Source organism: Acipenser ruthenus, chromosome 38 (genome assembly GCF_902713425.1).
Source record: "Acipenser ruthenus chromosome 38, fAciRut3.2 maternal haplotype, whole genome shotgun sequence".
In the NCBI taxonomy this organism is placed as follows: Eukaryota; Metazoa; Chordata; class Actinopteri; order Acipenseriformes; family Acipenseridae; genus Acipenser; species Acipenser ruthenus.
Genome location: NC_081226.1, coordinates 1,784,901 through 1,807,325, shown reverse-complemented (window position 1 = coordinate 1,807,325; position 22,425 = coordinate 1,784,901). Strand labels below are relative to the sequence as shown.

The 22,425-nt window shown below is 38.3% G+C and overlaps 1 protein-coding gene across 6 annotated transcripts; it reads left to right on the top strand.

Annotated features, from left to right (window-relative positions):
- Window positions 1-156: 156 nt before the first annotated feature.
- On the top strand, window positions 157-21,989 carry LOC117433558 (sialoadhesin-like). Of its 6 annotated transcripts, XM_059009318.1 has the most exons (26): window positions 157-445; window positions 612-673; window positions 1,351-1,725; window positions 2,515-2,817; window positions 3,906-4,178; window positions 4,663-4,935; window positions 5,717-5,989; window positions 6,456-6,728; window positions 7,347-7,619; window positions 8,026-8,298; window positions 9,080-9,352; window positions 9,819-10,091; window positions 10,710-10,982; window positions 11,396-11,668; window positions 12,480-12,752; window positions 13,164-13,436; window positions 14,247-14,519; window positions 14,926-15,198; window positions 16,070-16,342; window positions 16,758-17,030; window positions 17,846-18,118; window positions 18,615-18,887; window positions 19,438-19,713; window positions 20,477-20,585; window positions 21,360-21,447; window positions 21,717-21,989. In XM_059009318.1, exons 2-25 carry the CDS (start codon window positions 634-636, stop codon window positions 21,427-21,429), a joined length of 6,087 nt encoding a protein of 2,028 aa, XP_058865301.1. In that variant the 5' UTR covers window positions 157-445; window positions 612-633; the 3' UTR covers window positions 21,430-21,447; window positions 21,717-21,989. The 6 variants fall into 6 exon arrangements, with proteins under 6 accessions (XP_058865301.1, XP_058865305.1, XP_058865304.1 ...); XM_059009322.1 differs by lacking the exon at window positions 1,351-1,725; XM_059009321.1 differs by lacking the exons at window positions 157-445; window positions 1,351-1,725 and having other exon boundaries at window positions 520-673.
- Window positions 21,990-22,425: the final 436 nt, after the last annotated feature.

Sequence of the window (22,425 nt, the reverse complement as noted above, 5' to 3'; positions counted from 1 at the left end):
ACTCGGGCTCAATCGGGACAATTCAGTTCTCAAGGACTTGAGAATGTATGGTGGAAATCCAAAACAACCAAAATGATCAACTCTCAGTTTATCCTTAACTGGTATAAAGAACAACTAAAAAGTACTGGGGGTGACTACTGTGCCATATCAAGAAAAGTGTTCACGCGTTCGTCTGGTTCGTTGACCGTGTATGCTTATTATACTGTTTGTCTAAGTCGTTCTATCCCTGAGCAAAACCAGCTGTATTACAAAATCAGAAATTTTGAGGAATAAGACTTGAAGAAACAGAGAGCTAAAGCGCTTGACCCCCAGTTCATCACCGGGTTTCGATTTGACTTTTTTCAGTGTTCCCTTTTTCATTCGAGGATGAGGTAAACGTCTACCCCAGGTCTTTTCTACAGGTTTCTCTCCAGGCTTATCAGTCTCTGTTCTGCTTCCTCTCCCAGTAAGTACGCTCCTTTAAATCTGCAGTGTGTAGAGACGATGTAAACTAGTTCTGTTAATTACATTTGTTTTTATTTCATGGTGTTGGCAGGACATATCCATATTGTGTAAGTAGACGTTATAACAGATTACCGTTGTTTTACTTGCTTTTTGCTTACTTATATAAGGTACGGTGAGAAGCAAGAAAAGATGGATTTTAAACTTCTCGTTCTTTCTGCTTATTTTCAAGGTAATGTACATTTTTTTTGTATTTTATATTATTATAGGTACTAGGTAATCGCCCAAAATGGTTACCTGTTGTGTGAGTGTTTTTTTTTAAACATTAGGTACTTTGTTCCAGATGCCTAACCGTGCCACATAGACTAGTGTGCCTAATGAAAGATGGCAAAATAAAATCACTTTGATGTGCTGAGTGGGTTTAATGTGTGATGTATGTTATTACGTCCGCACTTATAATATTGTGTCCAAGTCTGGTATGCACATCACCCTAAAAGGAAGGAGAGCAACAAGATTCATCTCAGAGCTTAAAAGAATGGGTTATGAAAACGCATGAGGAAATTGAATGTATTTAGCCTAGAGAAAAGAACAATTAGGGCAACGTAATTCAAGTCTTTAAGCAGCGGACCGCTGTTGGAAATGAAGTAGAAACTTTAGGGGTAGGACACGCTTCTTTACACAGAGAGTGGTAAGGGTAAGGAATAGGCTACCTAGCCTCATTGTGGATGCGGAATCATTGGGATCCTTTAAGACCTGACAAAGGTTTTTAGACCAATCAAGTTAGTAGGAACCAGACGATCGCTGATGTTCTTATGTACTTGTATTATATTACCATTTACGGTAATGAAACCTCACCAAAAGCAAACCAAAATGAAAAAGATACAGGATGTGTGTATATTGTTTCTCCAGTGTTTTACAGGACCACTGACTGTAACTCCTGGACGGCAGAAATACCCAGAAAAATCAGTGCAGTGAAGGGGTCATGCGTGAATATCCCCTGTCACTTTAACTACCCCGGCCCCAGGCACCCAGCAAGAGATTTTGTTGGAATCTGGTACCATGGTTTCTTCACCGCCATGGTTTACAACAGCAAAGACATCAGTCTGGTCAATGCCAAGTTCAGGCATCGCACAAAACTGACCGGCTCTCTTGAGAGCAATAACTGCTCCCTCCAAATCATTAACCTAACTCCTGAAGACTCGCTCACATACATGTTCCGAGTAGAGATTAAGGGCACTCAGAAGTACAGTTACACACAGGTGACTTCTCAGTTGATAGTTTCAGGTAAGTGATTTGGAACAGCTTACATGGTTCAGCGACCTTTTTCTTGGTATTCACCTTAGTTCATCATTATATATATATATATATATATATATATATATATATATATATATATATATATATACTGTAGAGCTGTCCTATGAAGTTTGTGCTCAACTGTTTTGATCTCCAGAGCATATGTAGTTGAAAAGGGAAAAGGTTAATATCAGACCAATTCTAAACATGTATTGTACATTTGTATTACTAAAGGGGAAAAAATGTAACATCTTTTGTTTTTTCTTTTGTTTTATAATGTTTCAAAAATACTGGCAACATGCCTCTGTTTTTGACTTTAATAAAAAAAAAAATAATAATATTAATAAAATTATACTGATTGGATAACGTTTGCAATATTTGATTGAAAATTCCAACAGATTTCAGACACACATTGTTGTATAGCATATCCTGTAGGTTGCATAGGTATAATAATACTGAATGGAAATACTGCACGCATTTATTTGGTGAAATAAAAAATATGAATGTAGAAGAGACCTCAAAAATTCACTCTACAGCTGCCCAAAGAGGCACAGACTTACGCTAAAACTGACAGAAAGCGACACTAAAAACAAAGTCATAAATAAAAAGATAAAAGCAAAGCAAAAAATAGTCACATTAAGGCATTAAACTCACAAAAGGCTCACTAAATAGAATCTCTTTAGGAATGATTCTAGCACCTCAATTGAAGCGATACCAAAAGTTGCTTAACAACGTATGCTTGTTGACTCAACTGCTTTTTTTTATTCTGTTTTTCAGGGACTCCAGAGAAACCTCAAATGAATTGTCCGCAGACCCTAACTGAAGGTGTTAGTGTACCTGTAGTGTGTACCATAAAATACACCTGCGTCAAAACCCCCCCTCAACTAATGTGGAGTTACAGCAAGGGCTCCATCAACGCCATACACGAGCCCGAGCAGGGTGGTGTGTGGGAAGTGAAATCGGTCCTCACCTTCATTCCTGCTTCCGAGGATCACTCCCAGACTCTTCAGTGTCGAGCGCTCTACTCGGATATCAATGATTTAATATCGCCAGGACCCAGCTGCAAGCTTCATGTGCAATGTAAGTGATTCCTAATGCGGTTTGACTATAGTAAACCAGAGTCCAAACAGAGCAGCAGCTGTAAGCTTAGGGGTCAGCGAAGGCTAAACAAAGTTCAGCTTCACACAGAACGCAGTAGTTTAGCTCAACCAACCCTGACGCAGGAACAAGGAACTGGGTGCATTTGAACTTGCTTCTGTGTCTGGACTTCATAGCTCGCACTCGGTGTTTAGAGATTGGGAGGAAAAACATAGTGGAAACAGAGTTCACAAAGTTCATGTAAGACAGGCAGTAAGTGTGTGTAAGACAGGCAGAGCGCGAGTGGGACAAGCTACCTGGACGTTAGTTCTGGGAGGAAGTTAAGAACACTGACATTTTGGCCACCTGCAAAACTTCTTGCTGTGTTGGGCACTTTTTATTCTAGCAAAACTGAATCATTCAACTTTTTAATGTACTGTAATGCACTCAGTCATTACAAAACATCTATCTGCAAACCCTGCGTTTCTACCATTACTTCCTGTTTTTGTTTTGCAAATTCTATCAGCTTTACGTTTCATAATTGTATCTATGGAACTATGTCGTAGCGGTGATTTGTTGAGTGACATTGACTCCTTCAATCCCATATGGCTGCCTTTTGAACCATCATGACTTGATTCATGTACAGTCTCAAATCAACTAATGAAGGTTTCACTGTATTATTATTATTATTATTATTATTATTATTATTATTATTATTATTATTATTATTATTAATAATTTCTTAGCAGACGCCCTTATCCAGGGCGACTTACAAGATATTACATTATTTTTACATACAATTACCCATTTATACAGTTGGGTTTTTACTGGAGCAATCTAGGTAAAGTACCTTGCTCAAGGGTACAGCAGCAGTGTCCCCCACCTGGAATTGAACCCACGACCCTCCGGTCAAGAGTCCAGAACCCTAACCATTACTCCACACTGCTGCCCATGAGGTATCACCCTGTACAATGTCAATTTAACGATGTTAGACTATATCTGTACATAATGCATCCATTGTAATGTAACCTTGCATATGTCGGTGAAATAATATTTTAGATTCTGTACATCTTTTTATGTTTTTCAATCAGATGCCCCAAAAAACGTTTCCGTTCTTGTCAGAGGGTCTTCTGGTGGTATAAAGGAAGGAGATACTGTTTCTCTGAGCTGTGTCAGTCACAGCAACCCTCCAGTTTTGACATACAGCTGGTACAGAGTTATGAGCCATGCAACTATACGGTTACATGCAGAAGCCATGGACATTACAGTGGAGAACGTGACTAGTGAAGGAACCCAGTATTACTGCTCTGCACATAATGATGTGGGAATTGGAACCTCTAAAAGACTACACTTGGTGGTTCAGTGTAAGTGTCAATGTGTCTCTGCTTTATAGACACAACAAGGAGCCCTGCACATATCCATTCTGAACACAAACTTCAAACATTTATCCTATGCAATATTTTTTAAAATTTGATGTGAAAAAACTGCATGAAGAAAGAAAGAAAAAAAAACAATTGCCATTAAGCTAAGTGATTGTCTAAATGTTTACTTAAAACCGATTTCTTAATGTTGGGAGAACCTTTAGTTTCCTTCAAGTAAATTTCTCACCAAGGTCTTCATGGGTTGTTGCTATTCCTTCCAAGTTTCATGTCAATACAGCAAATAATCCCAGGGACACACGGATAACAAATACAACAATCATCACTATAACAGATTGCTGTTCTGCACATACAAAACAGTTATTCGATTAGTTGTTGCTGATTCATCAGAAATTAACCCTTCGAATGTGACGTTTGGTGTCAACGTGAACATGATATCTTACTATTTAACATGTATTTTTTTTATCAGATGCCCCCAGACATCTTTCTGTTCTTGTCAGAGGGTCTGCTGGTGGGATAAAGGAAGGAGATCATGTTTCTCTGAGCTGTGTCAGTGACAGCCTCCCTCCAGCTTTCACATACAATTGGTACAGAGTTATAAACAAGGACAATATACGGTTACTGGCAGAAACCATGGATATTACAGTGGAGAATGTGACTAGAGAGGAGAGCGAGTATTACTGCTCTGCTCAAAATGATGTGGGAATTGGAACATCTAAACCCATCCACTTGGCTATACAATGTGAGTGTGAATTGTCTTTTCCGTGTTTGTTGTGCCAGGGTTCTTTTGTCTATAAAGAGACTTGCACATATCTATTGTAAACAAAAAGCAGTTCTTATACCACGTGTGGCAGGGTAAATGAACGCTGCCATGGTAAAGCTCTGTACTCTTGACAATAGAAGATATGAGCAACAACTGAGTTTGACCCTTAAAAGAATGGCAGAGAAGAGGAACCCTGCTTTACCAGCAGCCATCTTTGCGAGGGACAATTCAGGTTCAGTTCCTCATTCCAGTCCCTGATGTCAGCCATCTTGGTAAGGGCACTGTTGGCTGATGGTAAGGTGGCTTGGCAGTGCTGTACCTATTTCACTGTATCATTATTATTATAACAATGTGTGCAGCAACGTCCCATTGTAATGTATAGTAGCTCATTGTAATACTGTGTATTAATAAATGCCGTTTAGAGTTATGTGTTGAGTCTCCTTTAATATCTGTTGGTGAATCACTAATTCTGTACTAAATTGTATCTATGGGAGTATTTTCTGTAGCTGTGATTTATTGAGTGACATTGACTCCTTAAATCCTGTGAACCATCGTGACTTGATTGATTTACAGTCTCAAATAAACTAATGAAAGTTTCACTGTTGTACAATGTTAATTTAAAAATGTCAAACTGTATTTCTTCATAATTCACATTAATTAATTAGTTCATCCATTGTAATGTAACCTTGCATATGCAATGTTTGGTTTTGCAATGCAATAATATTTTAGATTCTTATATATTTTTTCTTTTTTTAATTAGATGCCCCAAAAAATGTTTCAGTTCTTGTCAGAGGGTCTTCTGGTGGTATAAAGGAAGGAGATACTGTTTCTCTGAGCTGTGTCAGTGACAGCAACCCTCCAGTTTTGACATACAGCTGGTACAGAGTTACGAGCAATGAAACTGTACGGTTACATGCAGAAGCCATGGACATTACAGTGGAGAACGTGACTAGTGAAGGAACCCAGTATTACTGCTCTGCACATAATGATGTGGGAATTGGAACCTCTAAACAACTGCACTTGGTGGTTCAGTGTAAGTGTCAGTGTGTCTGTGCTTTATAGACGCAACAAAGAGCCCTGCACATATCCATTCTAAACACAAACTTCAAATGTTTATCCTATGCAATGTTTTTATAATTTGATGTGAAAAAACTGCATGAACAAAAAAAAAAAAAAGTGCCATTAAGCTAAGTGATTGTCTAAGTGTTTACTTAAAATCTATTTCTTAATGTTTGGAGAACCTTAAGTTTTTTCGTTGTAAATGTCTCACCAAGGTCTTCATGGGTTTTTGCTATTCCTGCCAAGTTTCATGTCAATTCAACAAATAATTCTGTGGACACATGGATAACAAATACAACAGATTGCTGTTCTGGACGTACAAAAAACTTATTGGGTTAATTTTTGCTGATTCATGGGAAATTAACCCTTCAAATGTGATGTTTGGTGTCAACATGAACATGATATCTTAATATCTAACATGTATTTTTTTTTTTTATCAGATGCCCCCAGACATCTTTCTGTTCTTGTCAGAGGGTCTGCTGGTGAGATAAAGGAAGGAGATCATGTTTCTCTGAGCTGTGTCAGTGACAGCCTCCCCCCAGCTTTCACATACAGTTGGTACAGAGTTATAAACAAGGACAATATACGGTTACTGGCAGAAACCATGGATATTACAGTGGAGAATGTGACTAGAGAGGAGAGCGAGTATTACTGCTCTGCACAAAATGATGTAGGAATTGGAACATCTAAACCCATCCACTTGGCTATACAATGTGAGTGTGAATTGTCTTTTCCGTGTTTGTTGTGCCAGGGTTCTTTTGTCCATAAAGAGACTTGCACATATCTATTGTAAACAAAAAGCAGTTCTTATACCACGTGTGGCAGGGTAAATGAACGCTGCCATGGTAAAGCTCTGTACTCTTGACAATAGAAGATATGAACAACAGCTGAGTTTGACCCTTAAAAGCATGGCAGAGAAGAGGAACCCTGCTTTACCAGCAGCCATCTTTGCGAGGGACAATTCAGGTTCAATTCCTCACTTCCAGCCCCTGATGTCAACCATCTTGGTAAGGGCACTGCAGGCTGATGGTAAGGTGGCTTGGCAGTGCTGTACCTATTTCACTGTATCATTATTATTATAATAATGTGTGCAGCAACGTCCCATTATCATGTATAGTAGATCATTGCAATACTGTGTATTGATAAATTCCTTGTATAGTTATTTGCTGATTTGCTCCTGTGGTGCTGAGTGTCCTTGAATATCTGTGTGTGAATCAATAATTCTGTAATAAATTGTATCTATGGGAGTATTTTCTGTAGCGGTAATTTATTGAGTTTGGTTTTGCAATGAAATATTTTGGATTCTTATGTATATATTTTTTTTTAATTAGATGCCCCAAAAAACGTTTCCGTTCTTGTCCGAGGGTCTTCTGGTGGTATAAAGGAAGGAGATACAGTTTCTCTGAGCTGTGTCAGTGACAGCAACCCTCCAGTTTTGACATACAGCTGGTACAGAGTTATGAGCAATGAAACTATACGGTTACATGCAGAAGCCATGGACATTATAGTGGAGAACGTGACTAGTGAAGGAACCCAGTATTACTGCTCTGCACATAATGATGTGGGAATTGGAACCTCTAAACCACTACACTTGGTGGTTCAGTGTAAGTGTCAATGTGTCTCTGCTTTATAGACACAACAAGGAGCCCTGCACATATCCATTCTAAACACAAAGTGTCATTAAGCTTAGCGATTGTCTAAGTGTTTACTTAAAAGCAATTTCCTAATGTTGGGAGAACCTTAAGTTGTTCCTTTAAGTAAATGTCTCACCAAGGTCTTCATGGGTTGTTTCTATTCCTTCCAAGTTTCATGTCAATACAGCAAATAATCCCAGGGACACAGCGATAACAAATACAACAATCATCACTATAACAGATTGCTGTTCTGCACATACAAAACAGTTATTCGATTAGTTGTTGCTGATTCATCAGAAATTAACCCTTCGAATGTGACGTTTGGTGTCAACGTGAACATGATATCTTACTATTTAACATGTATTTTTTTTATCAGATGCCCCCAGACATCTTTCTGTTCTTGTCAGAGGGTCTGCTGGTGGGATAAAGGAAGGAGATCATGTTTCTCTGAGCTGTGTCAGTGACAGCCTCCCTCCAGCTTTCACATACAATTGGTACAGAGTTATAAACAAGGACAATATACGGTTACTGGCAGAAACCATGGATATTACAGTGGAGAATGTGACTAGAGAGGAGAGCGAGTATTACTGCTCTGCTCAAAATGATGTGGGAATTGGAACATCTAAACCCATCCACTTGGCTATACAATGTGAGTGTGAATTGTCTTTTCCGTGTTTGTTGTGCCAGGGTTCTTTTGTCTATAAAGAGACTTGCACATATCTATTGTAAACAAAAAGCAGTTCTTATACCACGTGTGGCAGGGTAAATGAACGCTGCCATGGTAAAGCTCTGTACTCTTGACAATAGAAGATATGAGCAACAACTGAGTTTGACCCTTAAAAGAATGGCAGAGAAGAGGAACCCTGCTTTACCAGCAGCCATCTTTGCGAGGGACAATTCAGGTTCAGTTCCTCATTCCAGTCCCTGATGTCAGCCATCTTGGTAAGGGCACTGTTGGCTGATGGTAAGGTGGCTTGGCAGTGCTGTACCTATTTCACTGTATCATTATTATTATAACAATGTGTGCAGCAACGTCCCATTGTAATGTATAGTAGCTCATTGTAATACTGTGTATTAATAAATGCCGTTTAGAGTTATGTGTTGAGTCTCCTTTAATATCTGTTGGTGAATCACTAATTCTGTACTAAATTGTATCTATGGGAGTATTTTCTGTAGCTGTGATTTATTGAGTGACATTGACTCCTTAAATCCTGTGAACCATCGTGACTTGATTGATTTACAGTCTCAAATAAACTAATGAAAGTTTCACTGTTGTACAATGTTAATTTAAAAATGTCAAACTGTATTTCTTCATAATTCACATTAATTAATTAGTTCATCCATTGTAATGTAACCTTGCATATGCAATGTTTGGTTTTGCAATGCAATAATATTTTAGATTCTTATATATTTTTTCTTTTTTTAATTAGATGCCCCAAAAAATGTTTCAGTTCTTGTCAGAGGGTCTTCTGGTGGTATAAAGGAAGGAGATACTGTTTCTCTGAGCTGTGTCAGTGACAGCAACCCTCCAGTTTTGACATACAGCTGGTACAGAGTTACGAGCAATGAAACTGTACGGTTACATGCAGAAGCCATGGACATTACAGTGGAGAACGTGACTAGTGAAGGAACCCAGTATTACTGCTCTGCACATAATGATGTGGGAATTGGAACCTCTAAACAACTGCACTTGGTGGTTCAGTGTAAGTGTCAGTGTGTCTGTGCTTTATAGACGCAACAAAGAGCCCTGCACATATCCATTCTAAACACAAACTTCAAATGTTTATCCTATGCAATGTTTTTATAATTTGATGTGAAAAAACTGCATGAACAAAAAAAAAAAAAAGTGCCATTAAGCTAAGTGATTGTCTAAGTGTTTACTTAAAATCTATTTCTTAATGTTTGGAGAACCTTAAGTTTTTTCGTTGTAAATGTCTCACCAAGGTCTTCATGGGTTTTTGCTATTCCTGCCAAGTTTCATGTCAATTCAACAAATAATTCTGTGGACACATGGATAACAAATACAACAGATTGCTGTTCTGGACGTACAAAAAACTTATTGGGTTAATTTTTGCTGATTCATGGGAAATTAACCCTTCAAATGTGATGTTTGGTGTCAACATGAACATGATATCTTAATATCTAACATGTATTTTTTTTTTTTATCAGATGCCCCCAGACATCTTTCTGTTCTTGTCAGAGGGTCTGCTGGTGAGATAAAGGAAGGAGATCATGTTTCTCTGAGCTGTGTCAGTGACAGCCTCCCCCCAGCTTTCACATACAGTTGGTACAGAGTTATAAACAAGGACAATATACGGTTACTGGCAGAAACCATGGATATTACAGTGGAGAATGTGACTAGAGAGGAGAGCGAGTATTACTGCTCTGCACAAAATGATGTAGGAATTGGAACATCTAAACCCATCCACTTGGCTATACAATGTGAGTGTGAATTGTCTTTTCCGTGTTTGTTGTGCCAGGGTTCTTTTGTCCATAAAGAGACTTGCACATATCTATTGTAAACAAAAAGCAGTTCTTATACCACGTGTGGCAGGGTAAATGAACGCTGCCATGGTAAAGCTCTGTACTCTTGACAATAGAAGATATGAACAACAGCTGAGTTTGACCCTTAAAAGCATGGCAGAGAAGAGGAACCCTGCTTTACCAGCAGCCATCTTTGCGAGGGACAATTCAGGTTCAATTCCTCACTTCCAGCCCCTGATGTCAACCATCTTGGTAAGGGCACTGCAGGCTGATGGTAAGGTGGCTTGGCAGTGCTGTACCTATTTCACTGTATCATTATTATTATAATAATGTGTGCAGCAACGTCCCATTATCATGTATAGTAGATCATTGCAATACTGTGTATTGATAAATTCCTTGTATAGTTATTTGCTGATTTGCTCCTGTGGTGCTGAGTGTCCTTGAATATCTGTGTGTGAATCAATAATTCTGTAATAAATTGTATCTATGGGAGTATTTTCTGTAGCGGTAATTTATTGAGTTTGGTTTTGCAATGAAATATTTTGGATTCTTATGTATATATTTTTTTTTAATTAGATGCCCCAAAAAACGTTTCCGTTCTTGTCCGAGGGTCTTCTGGTGGTATAAAGGAAGGAGATACAGTTTCTCTGAGCTGTGTCAGTGACAGCAACCCTCCAGTTTTGACATACAGCTGGTACAGAGTTATGAGCAATGAAACTATACGGTTACATGCAGAAGCCATGGACATTATAGTGGAGAACGTGACTAGTGAAGGAACCCAGTATTACTGCTCTGCACATAATGATGTGGGAATTGGAACCTCTAAACCACTACACTTGGTGGTTCAGTGTAAGTGTCAATGTGTCTCTGCTTTATAGACACAACAAGGAGCCCTGCACATATCCATTCTAAACACAAAGTGTCATTAAGCTTAGCGATTGTCTAAGTGTTTACTTAAAAGCAATTTCCTAATGTTGGGAGAACCTTAAGTTGTTCCTTTAAGTAAATGTCTCACCAAGGTCTTCATGGGTTGTTTCTATTCCTTCCAAGTTTCATGTCAATACAGCAAATAATCCCAGGGACACAGCGATAACAAATACAACAATCATCACTATAACAGATTGCTGTTCTGCACATACAAAACAGTTATTCGATTAGTTGTTGCTGATTCATCAGAAATTAACCCCCTCGAATGTGATGTTTGGTGTCAACGTGAACATGATATCTTACTATCTAACATGTATTTTTTTTTTTTTTATCAGATGCCCCCAGACATCTTTCTGTTCTTGTCAGAGGGTCTGCTGGTGGGATAAAGGAAGGAGATCATGTTTCTCTGAGCTGTGTCAGTGACAGCCTTCCCCCAGCTTTCACATACAATTGGTACAGAGTTATAAACAAGGACAATATACGGTTACTGGCAGAAACCATGGATATTACAGTGGAGAATGTGACTAGAGAGGAGAGCGAGTATTACTGCTCTGCACAAAATGATGTAGGAATTGGAACATCTAAACCCATCCACTTGTCTATACAATGTGAGTGTGAATTGTCTTTTCCGTGTTTGTTGTGCCAGGGTTCTTTTGTCCATAAAGAGACTTGCACATATCTATTGTAAACAAAAAGCAATTCTTATACCACGTGTGGCAGGGTAAATGAACGCTGCCATGGTAAAGCTCTGTACTCTTGACAATAGAAGATATGAACAACAACTGAGTTTGACCCTTAAAAGCATGGCAGAGAAGAGGAACCCTGCTTTACCAGCAGCCATCTTTGCGAGGGACAATTCAGGTTCAATTCCTCATTCCCAGTCTCTGATGTCAGCCATCTTGGTAAGGGCACTGTTGGCTGATGGTAAGGTGGCTTGGTAGTGCTGTACCTATTTCACTGTATCATTATTATTATAATAATGTGTGCCGCAACATCACATTGTCATGTATAGTAGCTCATTGCAATACTGTGTATTGATAAATGCCTTGTAGAGTTATTTGATGATTTGCTCCTGTGGTGCTGAGTGTCCTTGAATATCTGTGGGTGAATCAATAATTCTGTAATAAATTGTATCTATGGGAGTATTTTCTGTAGTGGTGATTTATTGAGTGACATTGACTCCTTCAATCCCATTGGCTTTGAACCATCATGACTTGATTAATTTACAGTCTCAAATCAGCTAGTGAAAATGTCACTGTAGTACAATGTTAATTTAAAGATGTCAAACACTATCTGTTCATAATTGATGTTAATTTATTAATTAGTTCATCCATTGTAATATAACCTTGCATATGCAATGTTTGATTTTGCAATGAAATATTTTGGATTCTTATGTATATATATATTTTTTTTAATTAGATGCCCCAAAAAACGTTTCAGTTCTTGTCAGAGGGTCTTCTGGTGGTATAAAGGAAGGAGATACTGTTTCTCTGAGCTGTGTCAGTGACAGCAACCCTCCAGTTTTGACATACAGCTGGTACAGAGTTACGAGCAATGAAACTATACAGTTACATGCAGAAGCCATGGACATTATAGTGGAGAACGTGACTAGTGAAGGAACCCAGTATTACTGCTCTGCACATAATGATGTGGGAATTGGAACCTCTAAACCACTGCACTTGGTGGTTCAGTGTAAGTGTCAATGTGTCTCTGCTTTATAGACGCAACAAAGAGCCCTGCACATATCCATTCTGAACACAAAGTGTCATTAAGCTTAGCGATTGTCTAAGTGTTTACTTAAAAGCAATTTCCTAATGTTGGGAGAACCTTAAGTTGTTCCTTTAAGTAAATGTCTCACCAAGGTCTTCATGGGTTGTTTCTATTCCTTCCAAGTTTCATGTCAATACAGCAAATAATCCCAGGGACACAGCGATAACAAATACAACAATCATCACTATAACAGATTGCTGTTCTGCACATACAAAACAGTTATTCGATTAGTTGTTGCTGATTCATCAGAAATTAACCCCCTCGAATGTGATGTTTGGTGTCAACATGAACATGATATCTTACTATCTAACATGTATTTATTTTTTTTATCAGATGCCCCCAGACATCTTTCTGTTCTTGTCAGAGGGTCTGCTGGTGATATAAAGGAAGGAGATCATGTTTCTCTGAGCTGTGTCAGTGACAGCCTCCCTCCAGCTTTCACATACAATTGGTACAGAGTTATAAACAAGGACAATATACGGTTACTGGCAGAAACCATGGATATTACAGTGGAGAATGTGACTAGAGAGGAGAGCGAGTATTACTGCTCTGCTCAAAATGATGTGGGAATTGGAACATCTATACCCATCCACTTGGCTATACAATGTGAGTGTGAATTGTCTTTTCCGTGTTTGTTGTGCCAGGGTTCTTTTGTCCATAAAGAGACTTGCACATATCTATTGTAAACAAAAAGCAGTTCTTATACCACGTGTGGCAGGGTAAATGAACGCTGCCGTGGTAAAGCTCTGTACTCTTGACAATAGAAGATATGAACAACAGCTGAGTTTGACCCTTAAAAGCATGGCAGAGAAGAGGAACCCTGCTTTACCAGCAGCCATCTTTGCGAGGGACAATTCAGGTTCAATTCCTCATTCCCAGTCAATGATGTCAGCCATCTTGGTAAGGGCACTGTTGGCTGATGGTAAGGTGGCTTGGTAGTGCTGTACCTATTTCACTGTATCATTATTATTATAATAATGTGTGCCGCAACATCACTTTGTCATGTATAGTAGCTCATTGCAATACTGTGTATTGATAAATGCCTTGTATAGTTATTTGATGATTTGCTCCTGTGGTGCTGAGTGTCCTTGAATATCTGTGGGTGAATCAATAATTCTGTAATTAATTGTATCTATGGGAGTATTTTCTGTAGCGGTGATTTATTGAGTGACATTGACTCCTTCAATCCCATTGGCTTTGAACCATCATGACTTGATTAATTTACAGTCACAAATCAGCTAGTGAAAATGTCACTGTAGTACAATGTTAATTTAAAGATGTCAAACACTATCTGTTCATAATTGACGTTAATTTATTAATTAGTTCATCCATTGTAATATAACCTTGCATATGCAATGTTTGATTTTGCAATGAAATATTTTGGATTCTTATGTATATATATATTTTTTTAATTAGATGCCCCAAAAAACGTTTCAGTTCTTGTCAGAGGGTCTTCTGGTGGTATAAAGGAAGGAGATACTTTTTCTCTGAGCTGTGTCAGTGACAGCAACCCTCCAGTTTTGACATACAGCTGGTACAGAGTTACGAGCAATGAAACTATACAGTTAAATGCAGAAGCCATGGACATTACAGTGGAGAACGTGACTAGTGAAGGAACCCAGTATTACTGCTCTGCACATAATGATGTGGGAATTGGAACCTCTAAACCACTGCACTTGGTGGTTCAGTGTAAGTGTCAATGTGTCTCTGCTTTATAGACGCAACAAAGAGCCCTGCAAATATCCATTCTGAACACAAAGTGTCATTAAGCTTAGCGATTGTCTAAGTGTTTACTTAAAAGCAATTTCCTAATGTTTGGAGAATGCTAAGTTGTTCCTTTAAGTAAATGTCTCACCAAGGTCTTCATGGGTTGTTGCTTTTCCTTCCAAGTTTCATGTCAATACAGCAAATAATCCCAGGGACACAGCGATAACAAATACAACAGTCATCACTATAACAGATTGCTGTTCTGGAGATACAAAACAGTTATTCGATTTGTTGTTGCTGATTCATGGGAAATTAACCCTTCAAATGTGATGTTTGGTGTCAACATGAACATGATATCTTACTATCTAACATGTATTTTTTTTATCAGATGCCCCCAGACGTCTTTCTGTTCTTGTCAGAGGGTCTGCTGGTGGGATAAAGGAAGGAGATCATGTTTCTCTGAGCTGTGTCAGTGACAGCCTCCCCTCAGCTTTCACATACAATTGGTACAGAGTTATAAACAAGGACAATATACGGTTACTGGCAGAAACCATGGATATTACAGTGGAGAATGTGACTAGAGAGGAGAGCGAGTATTACTGCTCTGCACAGAATGATGTGGGTATTGGAACATCTAAACCCATCCACTTGTATATACAATGTGAGTATGAATTGTCTTTTCCGTGTTTGTTGTGCCAGGGTTCTTTTGTCCATAAAGAGACTTGCACATATCTATTGTAAACAAAAAGCAGTTCTTATACCACGTGTGGCAGGGTAAATGAACGCTGCCGTGGTAAAGCTCTGTACTCTTGACAATAGAAGATATGAACAGCTGAGTTTGACCCTTAAAAGAATGGCAGAGAAGAGGAACCCTGCTTTACCAGCAGCCATCTTTGCGAGGGACAATTCAGGTTCATCCTCACTTCCAGTCCCTGATGTCAGCCATATTGGTAAGGGCACTGCAGGCTGATGGTAAAGTGGCTTGGCAGTGCTGTACCTATTTCACTGTATCATTTTTATTATAACAATGTGTGCAGCAACATCCCATTATCATGTATAGTAGTTCATTGCAATACTGTGTATTGATAAATGCCTTGTAGAGTTATTTGCTGATTTGCTCCTGTGGTGCTGAGTGTCCTTGAATATCTGTGGGCGGATCAATAATTCTGTACTAAATTGTATCTATGGGAGTATTCACTGTAGCAGTGATTTATTGAGTGACATTGACTCCTTCAATCCCATAAGGCTGCCTTTGAACAATCGTGACAATTCATTTACACTCTCAAATAAACTAATGAAAGTTTCACTGTAGTACAATGTTAATTTAAAGATGCCAAACTATATCTGTTCATAATTCACGTTAATTAATTAGTTAATCCATTGTAATGTAACCTTGCATATGCAATGTTTGGTTTTGAAATGAAATAATATTTTAGATTATTTATATATACATATAGATATATAGATAGCTAGATAAATTATCTATTTATTTATTTATTTATTTATTTTATTTAATTTTTTTATTTAATTAGATGCCCCAAAAAACGTTTCAGTTCTTGTCAGAGGGTCTTCTGGTGGTATAAAGGAAGGAGATACTGTTTCTCTGAGCTGTGTCAGTGACAGCAACCCTCCAGTTTTGAGGTACAGCTGGTACAGAGTTATGAGCAATGAAACTATACGGTTACATGCAGAAGCCATGGACATTACAGTGGAGAACGTGACTAGTGAAGGAACCCAGTATTACTGCTCTGCACGTAATGATGTGGGAATTGGAACCTCTAAACCACTGCACTTGGTGGTTCAGTGTAAGTGTCAATGTGTCTGTGCTTTATAGACACAACAAAGAGCCCTGCACATATCCATTCTGAACACAAAGTGTCATTAAGCTTAGCGATTGCTTTTAAGTAAACACTTAGACAATTTCCTAATGTTGGGAGAACCTTAAGCTGTTTCTTTAAGTAAATGTCTCACCAAGGTCTTCATGGGTTGTTGCTATTCCTTCCAAGTTTCATGTCAATACAGCAAATAATCCCAGGGACACAGCGATAACAAATACAACAATGGTCAATACAACAGATTTTGCTGTTCTGGACATACAGAAGTGTTTAATTGTTGGATTAATTGTTGCTGATTCATGGGAAATTAACCCTTCGAATGTGATGTTTGGTGTCAACGTGAACATGATATCTTACTAACATGTATATATTTTTTTTTTATCAGATGCCCCCAGACATCTTTCTGTTCTTGTCAGAGGGTCTGCTGGTGAGATAAAGGAAGGAGATCATGTTTCTCTGAGCTGTGTCAGTGACAGCCTCCCCTCAGCTTTCACATACAATTGGTACAGAGTTATAAACAAGGACAATATACGGTTACTGGCAGAAACCATGGATATTACAGTGGAGAATGTGACTAGAGAGGAGAGCGAGTATTACTGCTCTGCTCAAAATGATGTAGGAATTGGAACATCTAAACCCATCCACTTGGCTATACAATGTGAGTGTGAATTGTCTTTTCCGTGTTTGTTGTGCCAGGGTTCTTTTGCCCATAAAGAGACTTGCACATATCTATTGTAAACAAAAAGCAGTTCTTATACCACGTGTGGCAGGGTAAATGAACGCTGCCATGGTAAAGCTCTGTACTCTTGACAATAGAAGATATGAACAACAGCTGAGTTTGACCCTTAAAAGCATGGCAGAGAAGAGGAACCCTGCTTTACCAGCAGCCATCTTTGCGAGGGACAATTCAGGTTCAATTCCTCATTCCCAGTCCCTGATGTCAGCCATCTTGGTAAGGGCACTGTTGGCTGATGGTAAGGTGGCTTGGCAGTGCTGTACCTATTTCACTGTATCATTATTATTATAATAATGTGTGCAGCAACGTCCCATTGTCATGTATAGCAGCTGATTGCAATACTGTGTATTGATAAATGCCTTGTAGAGTTATGTGCTGATTTGCTCCTGTGGTGCTGAGTGTCCTTGAATATCTGTGGGTGAATCAATAATTCTGTAATAAATTGTATCTATGGGAGTTTTCTGAAGCAGTGATTTAATGAGTGACATTGACTCCTTCAGTCCCATATGGCTGCCTTTGAACCATCGTGACTTGATTCATTTATAGTCTCAAATCAGCTAGTGAAAATTTCACTGTAGTACAATGTTAATTTAAAGATGTCAAACACTATCTGTTCATAATTCACGTTAATTAATTATTTCATCCATTGTAATATAACCTTGCATATGCAATGTTTTTGCAGTGACATATTTAGGATTCTTATGTATACATATATATATATATATTTTTTTAATTAGATCCCCCAAAAAACGTTTTGGTTCTTGTCAGAGGGTCTTCTGGTGGTATAAAGGAAGGAGATACTGTTTCTCTGAGCTGTGTCAGTGACAGCAACCCACAGGTTTTGAGATACAGCTGGTACAGAGTTACGAGCAATGAAACTATACGGTTACATGCAGAAGCCATGGACATTACAGTGGAGAACGTGACTAGTGAAGGAACCCAGTATTTCTGCTCTGCACATAATGATGTGGGAATTGGAACCTCTAAACCACTGCACTTGGTGGTTCAGTGTAAGTGTCAATGTGTCTCTGCTTTATAGACACAACAAGGAGCTCTGCACATATCCATTCTGAACACAAACTTCAAATATTTATCCTTCCCAATATGTTTTTTATTATTAGATATACAAAAAACTGCACCTATTGTATGAACTAAATGTCATTAAGCTAAGTGATTGTCTAAGGGATTTAGTTAAAACCAATTTCCTAATGTTGGGAGAACTTTAAGTTTCCTTCAAGTAAATGTCCCACCCCCTCCTCTCACCAAGGTCTTCATGGGTTGTTGCTATTCCTTCCAAGTTTCATGTCAATACAGCAAATAATCCCAGGGACACAGCGATAACAAATCCTCCCATCATCACTATAACAGATTGCTGTTCTGCACATACAAAAAAGTTATTGGATTAGTTGTTGCTGATTCATGGGAAATTAACCCTTCAAATGTGATGTTTGGTGTCAACGTGAACATGATATCTTACTATCTAACATGTATTTATTTTTTTATCAGATGCCCCCAGACATCTTTCTGTTCTTGTCAGAGGGTCTGCTGGTGGGATAAAGGAAGGAGATCATGTTTCTCTGAGCTGTGTCAGTGACAGCCTCCCTCCAGCTTTCACATACAATTGGTACAGAGTTATAAACAAGGACAATATACGGTTACTGGCAGAAACCATGGATATTACAGTGGAGAATGTGACTAGAGAGGAGAGCGAGTATTACTGCTCTGCACAGAATGATGTGGGAATTGGAACATCTAAACCCATCCACTTGGCTATACAATGTGAGTGTGAATTGTCTTTTCTGTGTTTGCTTTATGGGGAAAAAACAAAGAACACTGTCATATCCCTTCTAAACAGAAAAGCAGTCACCGTTTAGTTTGATAGTTTAGATTACAGGACATGGAAAACCATGTAATTACTGTGTAACAATGTGGTAATAACATGTTTCTTTGCTAGGTAACAGTCGGTGGTTTTCACATATTACTATCGTCAAGCTGAAGGCCTTTTGCATGAAACCTGCTGAATAATGTTACGTTAACACATTGAATTACATACTGCTTTGTAGTTTTCCATATACTTAAACGAAAAACTGACAAATTGAAAAAATAGAAACAATGATGTCTCGTTCCTACAATTCTAGGTGATGCAAAACTCTTTGCCAAAGCTGTACACACTGTGGCTGTACAGTGGATCCATTTCTTGTATTCCTAACTACTCAGAGACAAGTGGACTATATCTTTTCAGAGATACTAAGATGATTTGCGAAATGCCTCTAACCCAGTCATTCATGTGGTGTGGTAATATTAAAGAAATGTGTATTTTCTCCTGTAGACAAGCCTGCAATCTTGCTACAGTCTTCCTGTGTGCTTGGTTCTGAAGGGGTGACTTGCCACTGCATTGCAGAGTCAAACCCTCCAGCTACTATAACATGGGAGAGTCCAGATAATGACGACCAAATCGCTCAAAATCCTCAGCCGTCCTCACTCGTCCGAGGTCATCGAGTTACCAGTACTCTGCAGGGAGTCACAGTTACCCATGGAGAAATCTCTTGCCTGGCCACTAACAAACTTGGCAGTGGCTACCGTAACTTTTCATTGCAAAAGCCTGGTAAGAAATTGATTCAAACTTTCATGATCATTTCACCTGGGGGAGGGGAATCATCCCCACCCCATTCAGGGTCATTTAAATATGTATTTCTTTCCAGATGAAGTTCCTACAATAATTGTACAATGTTCTTTAAAATAATGCTTTTATAGTTCAATTAAATACACTTCTACCTACTGTACAGCTATGGCCGAAAGTTTTGCATCACCTTATAGAATGAACTAATTTTGCTTTGTGAAGTGGATTGAAACCTGCTGGATAATGTTACGTTAACATACTGAGCTGAATTACATTATAAATGTATTCTCTCGGCGAGTGACCTATCACTTGCTGTTGTGACTCGTGCTGGTTTTTCTTGCTCTGTGCCGCTCGGCATGATCGCCACGTCTGCATTCAGAATCGGAGCCTTGCGGTGACGCAAGCGCATTCTGTCTCTTAAAGGGATTGTTGCCTGGCCTTGATTGGATAGCAGATCCCCCTCCACCTACTCAGCATTGATTGGCTGGGCGCTGTCACTGCGCCACTAAACATGCTTGTGCTGGGTTTTTAGCTTTGATTACTTTGATTACATGTTGTTAAATAAACTAAATGTATGTATGTCTCAATCCTAAAATTCTAGGTGATGCAACAGTTTCGGCCATAGCTGCACGTCCTCAATGAGCCATTGTTGGTTGATTTTATATGAAGTTCTGCTGTAGGGCTTTATGAGATGTGACATTCCCTTTTGAAAAATAACACTTACTGTTTGTTATAATTCATTTGACAGATCCCCACACAAATGTGTTGATAATTATCCCTGCTGTTCTCTTTGGAGTGGTTGTCATCCTAGTTATTGCAGTGATTTACCGTCGTAAAACAAGAAAGACTCTTTTCGTGTGAGTACCTGTTTTATTTTGGGGTTACTTTTTTAAAAGGGAGAAGATACAAAATAAAAGTTTGCTTTTTGTATTTTCTATTGAAGAGGGTTGGTAGAGCTACAGTATTTTAAGCAGAACTTCATGATAACGCCAATATGCAAACATAACAGTGGAACTTGGAGTTTTAACATATCGGTTCTAGATGAGGATGTACGGAGGAACCTGTCCATTCTCCCTACATAATATACAGAAGTGTACAAATGTAATAAAAAAACCCCATTGCTTCTGTAGTCTCGATTTTTTGTTGTGCATATGAAATCAAACCACTGGAACTGAAAATCTTGGCAAATTAACAATTGTCTAATTTAACTGATGACTTTAATAGGCCACACATGCAGTTCATTTATATGACAAGAAACGTGCATGTTTTGAAAAGATAACTAGAGACCGTCTTGCTCCTTCCTTCCCCCAGAAGTGTGACTGACAGTGATAGCCCTGCTCAGACTGGTGCTCACAGCACTGGAGTAAAGAACACTGTCTGGCAAAATATGAAACATACCCATTGTTGCATTTTACTATCAAATATGGAACAGTTCTGTACATAGGTAACAGAACTTTACCTAGATTGCTCCAGTAAAAACCCAACTGTATAAATGGGTAATTGTATGTAAACATAATGTGTAATCTGGTAACAATTGTAAGTCGCCCTGGATAAGGGCGTCTGCTAAGATGTGTGTGTATATATATATATATATATATATATATATATATAATTATTATTATTTTTATCAGGGTAAATGAAGAAAACGAAGACAATGATACCACAGCCAGCGTTGATCATATGATTCTGAAAAACATGTAGAAGCTCCAGGAATAGCAGGTAGGTGCTGTTTTTGGTTATTTCAGTCTTCAGTCATTTGGCTTGGCTATTGAAATCCGACACAGATGGAGCTGTTTTTCCTCTTGCTAATTTAGAAACTCACGCAAATTCTGGCAAGGTGGTAAATTGATGCAAGGCATGTGTAATTTCTGGCAGACACTGGCATGTTCTATTGTAAAGAAATATTTGTTCGGATATTTGCATGACTGTTCCGGCACTATGTACAGTACCTCAAATCAAATATTGTTTTTTTCTTTTCTATTTTTCAGAGCCAGACAATAACCCCCTACTGGAGAAAAGAAGATATTTGGCAAACTTTATATTTTATTTACCATCGTTGTAATTATTTTCTGTTAATAATCCTAAACAGTGCATTTATGAGTATTTCTTTGTGTGTGGTTTTTTCTTTAACTGCAGTAAAGCATGTCGGTGATGGTCAGGATAAAAAACACTGTCCTAAACCTTATCTTTTATGCATGTGGTATATGAATGTGTGCGCAGTTCTGCCATCTGATTCAAATAAAGTTATTAAATAAAATGTTGCTAATAACATTGATCTGTCCCGTGTGATGCTAGGAAATTCTGTGTACATTCCTTGTATGATTTACTACGAAAGAAAACTTCCTCTAGTTCAAGCAAGTTGCATTCGTGTCCAAATCTAATATTCGCACAATATGTATTATTGGACATTTTGACGAGTATTTAATAAAGCTTAGAAAGATTATGACTAACCATGGTTTCTAACAAATGCCTTATATTTAATAACTTTGATTTTGCTTTGTTCTAAATAATACATGTGGCAATTATGTATTGCATCATCAATATGCTCCATGTATTGCATCATCAATATGCTTCATGTATTGCATCATCAATATGCTTCATGTATTGCATCATCAATATGCTCCATGTATTGCATCATCAATATGCTCCATGTATTGCATCGTCAATATGCTCCATGTATTGCATCATCAATATGCT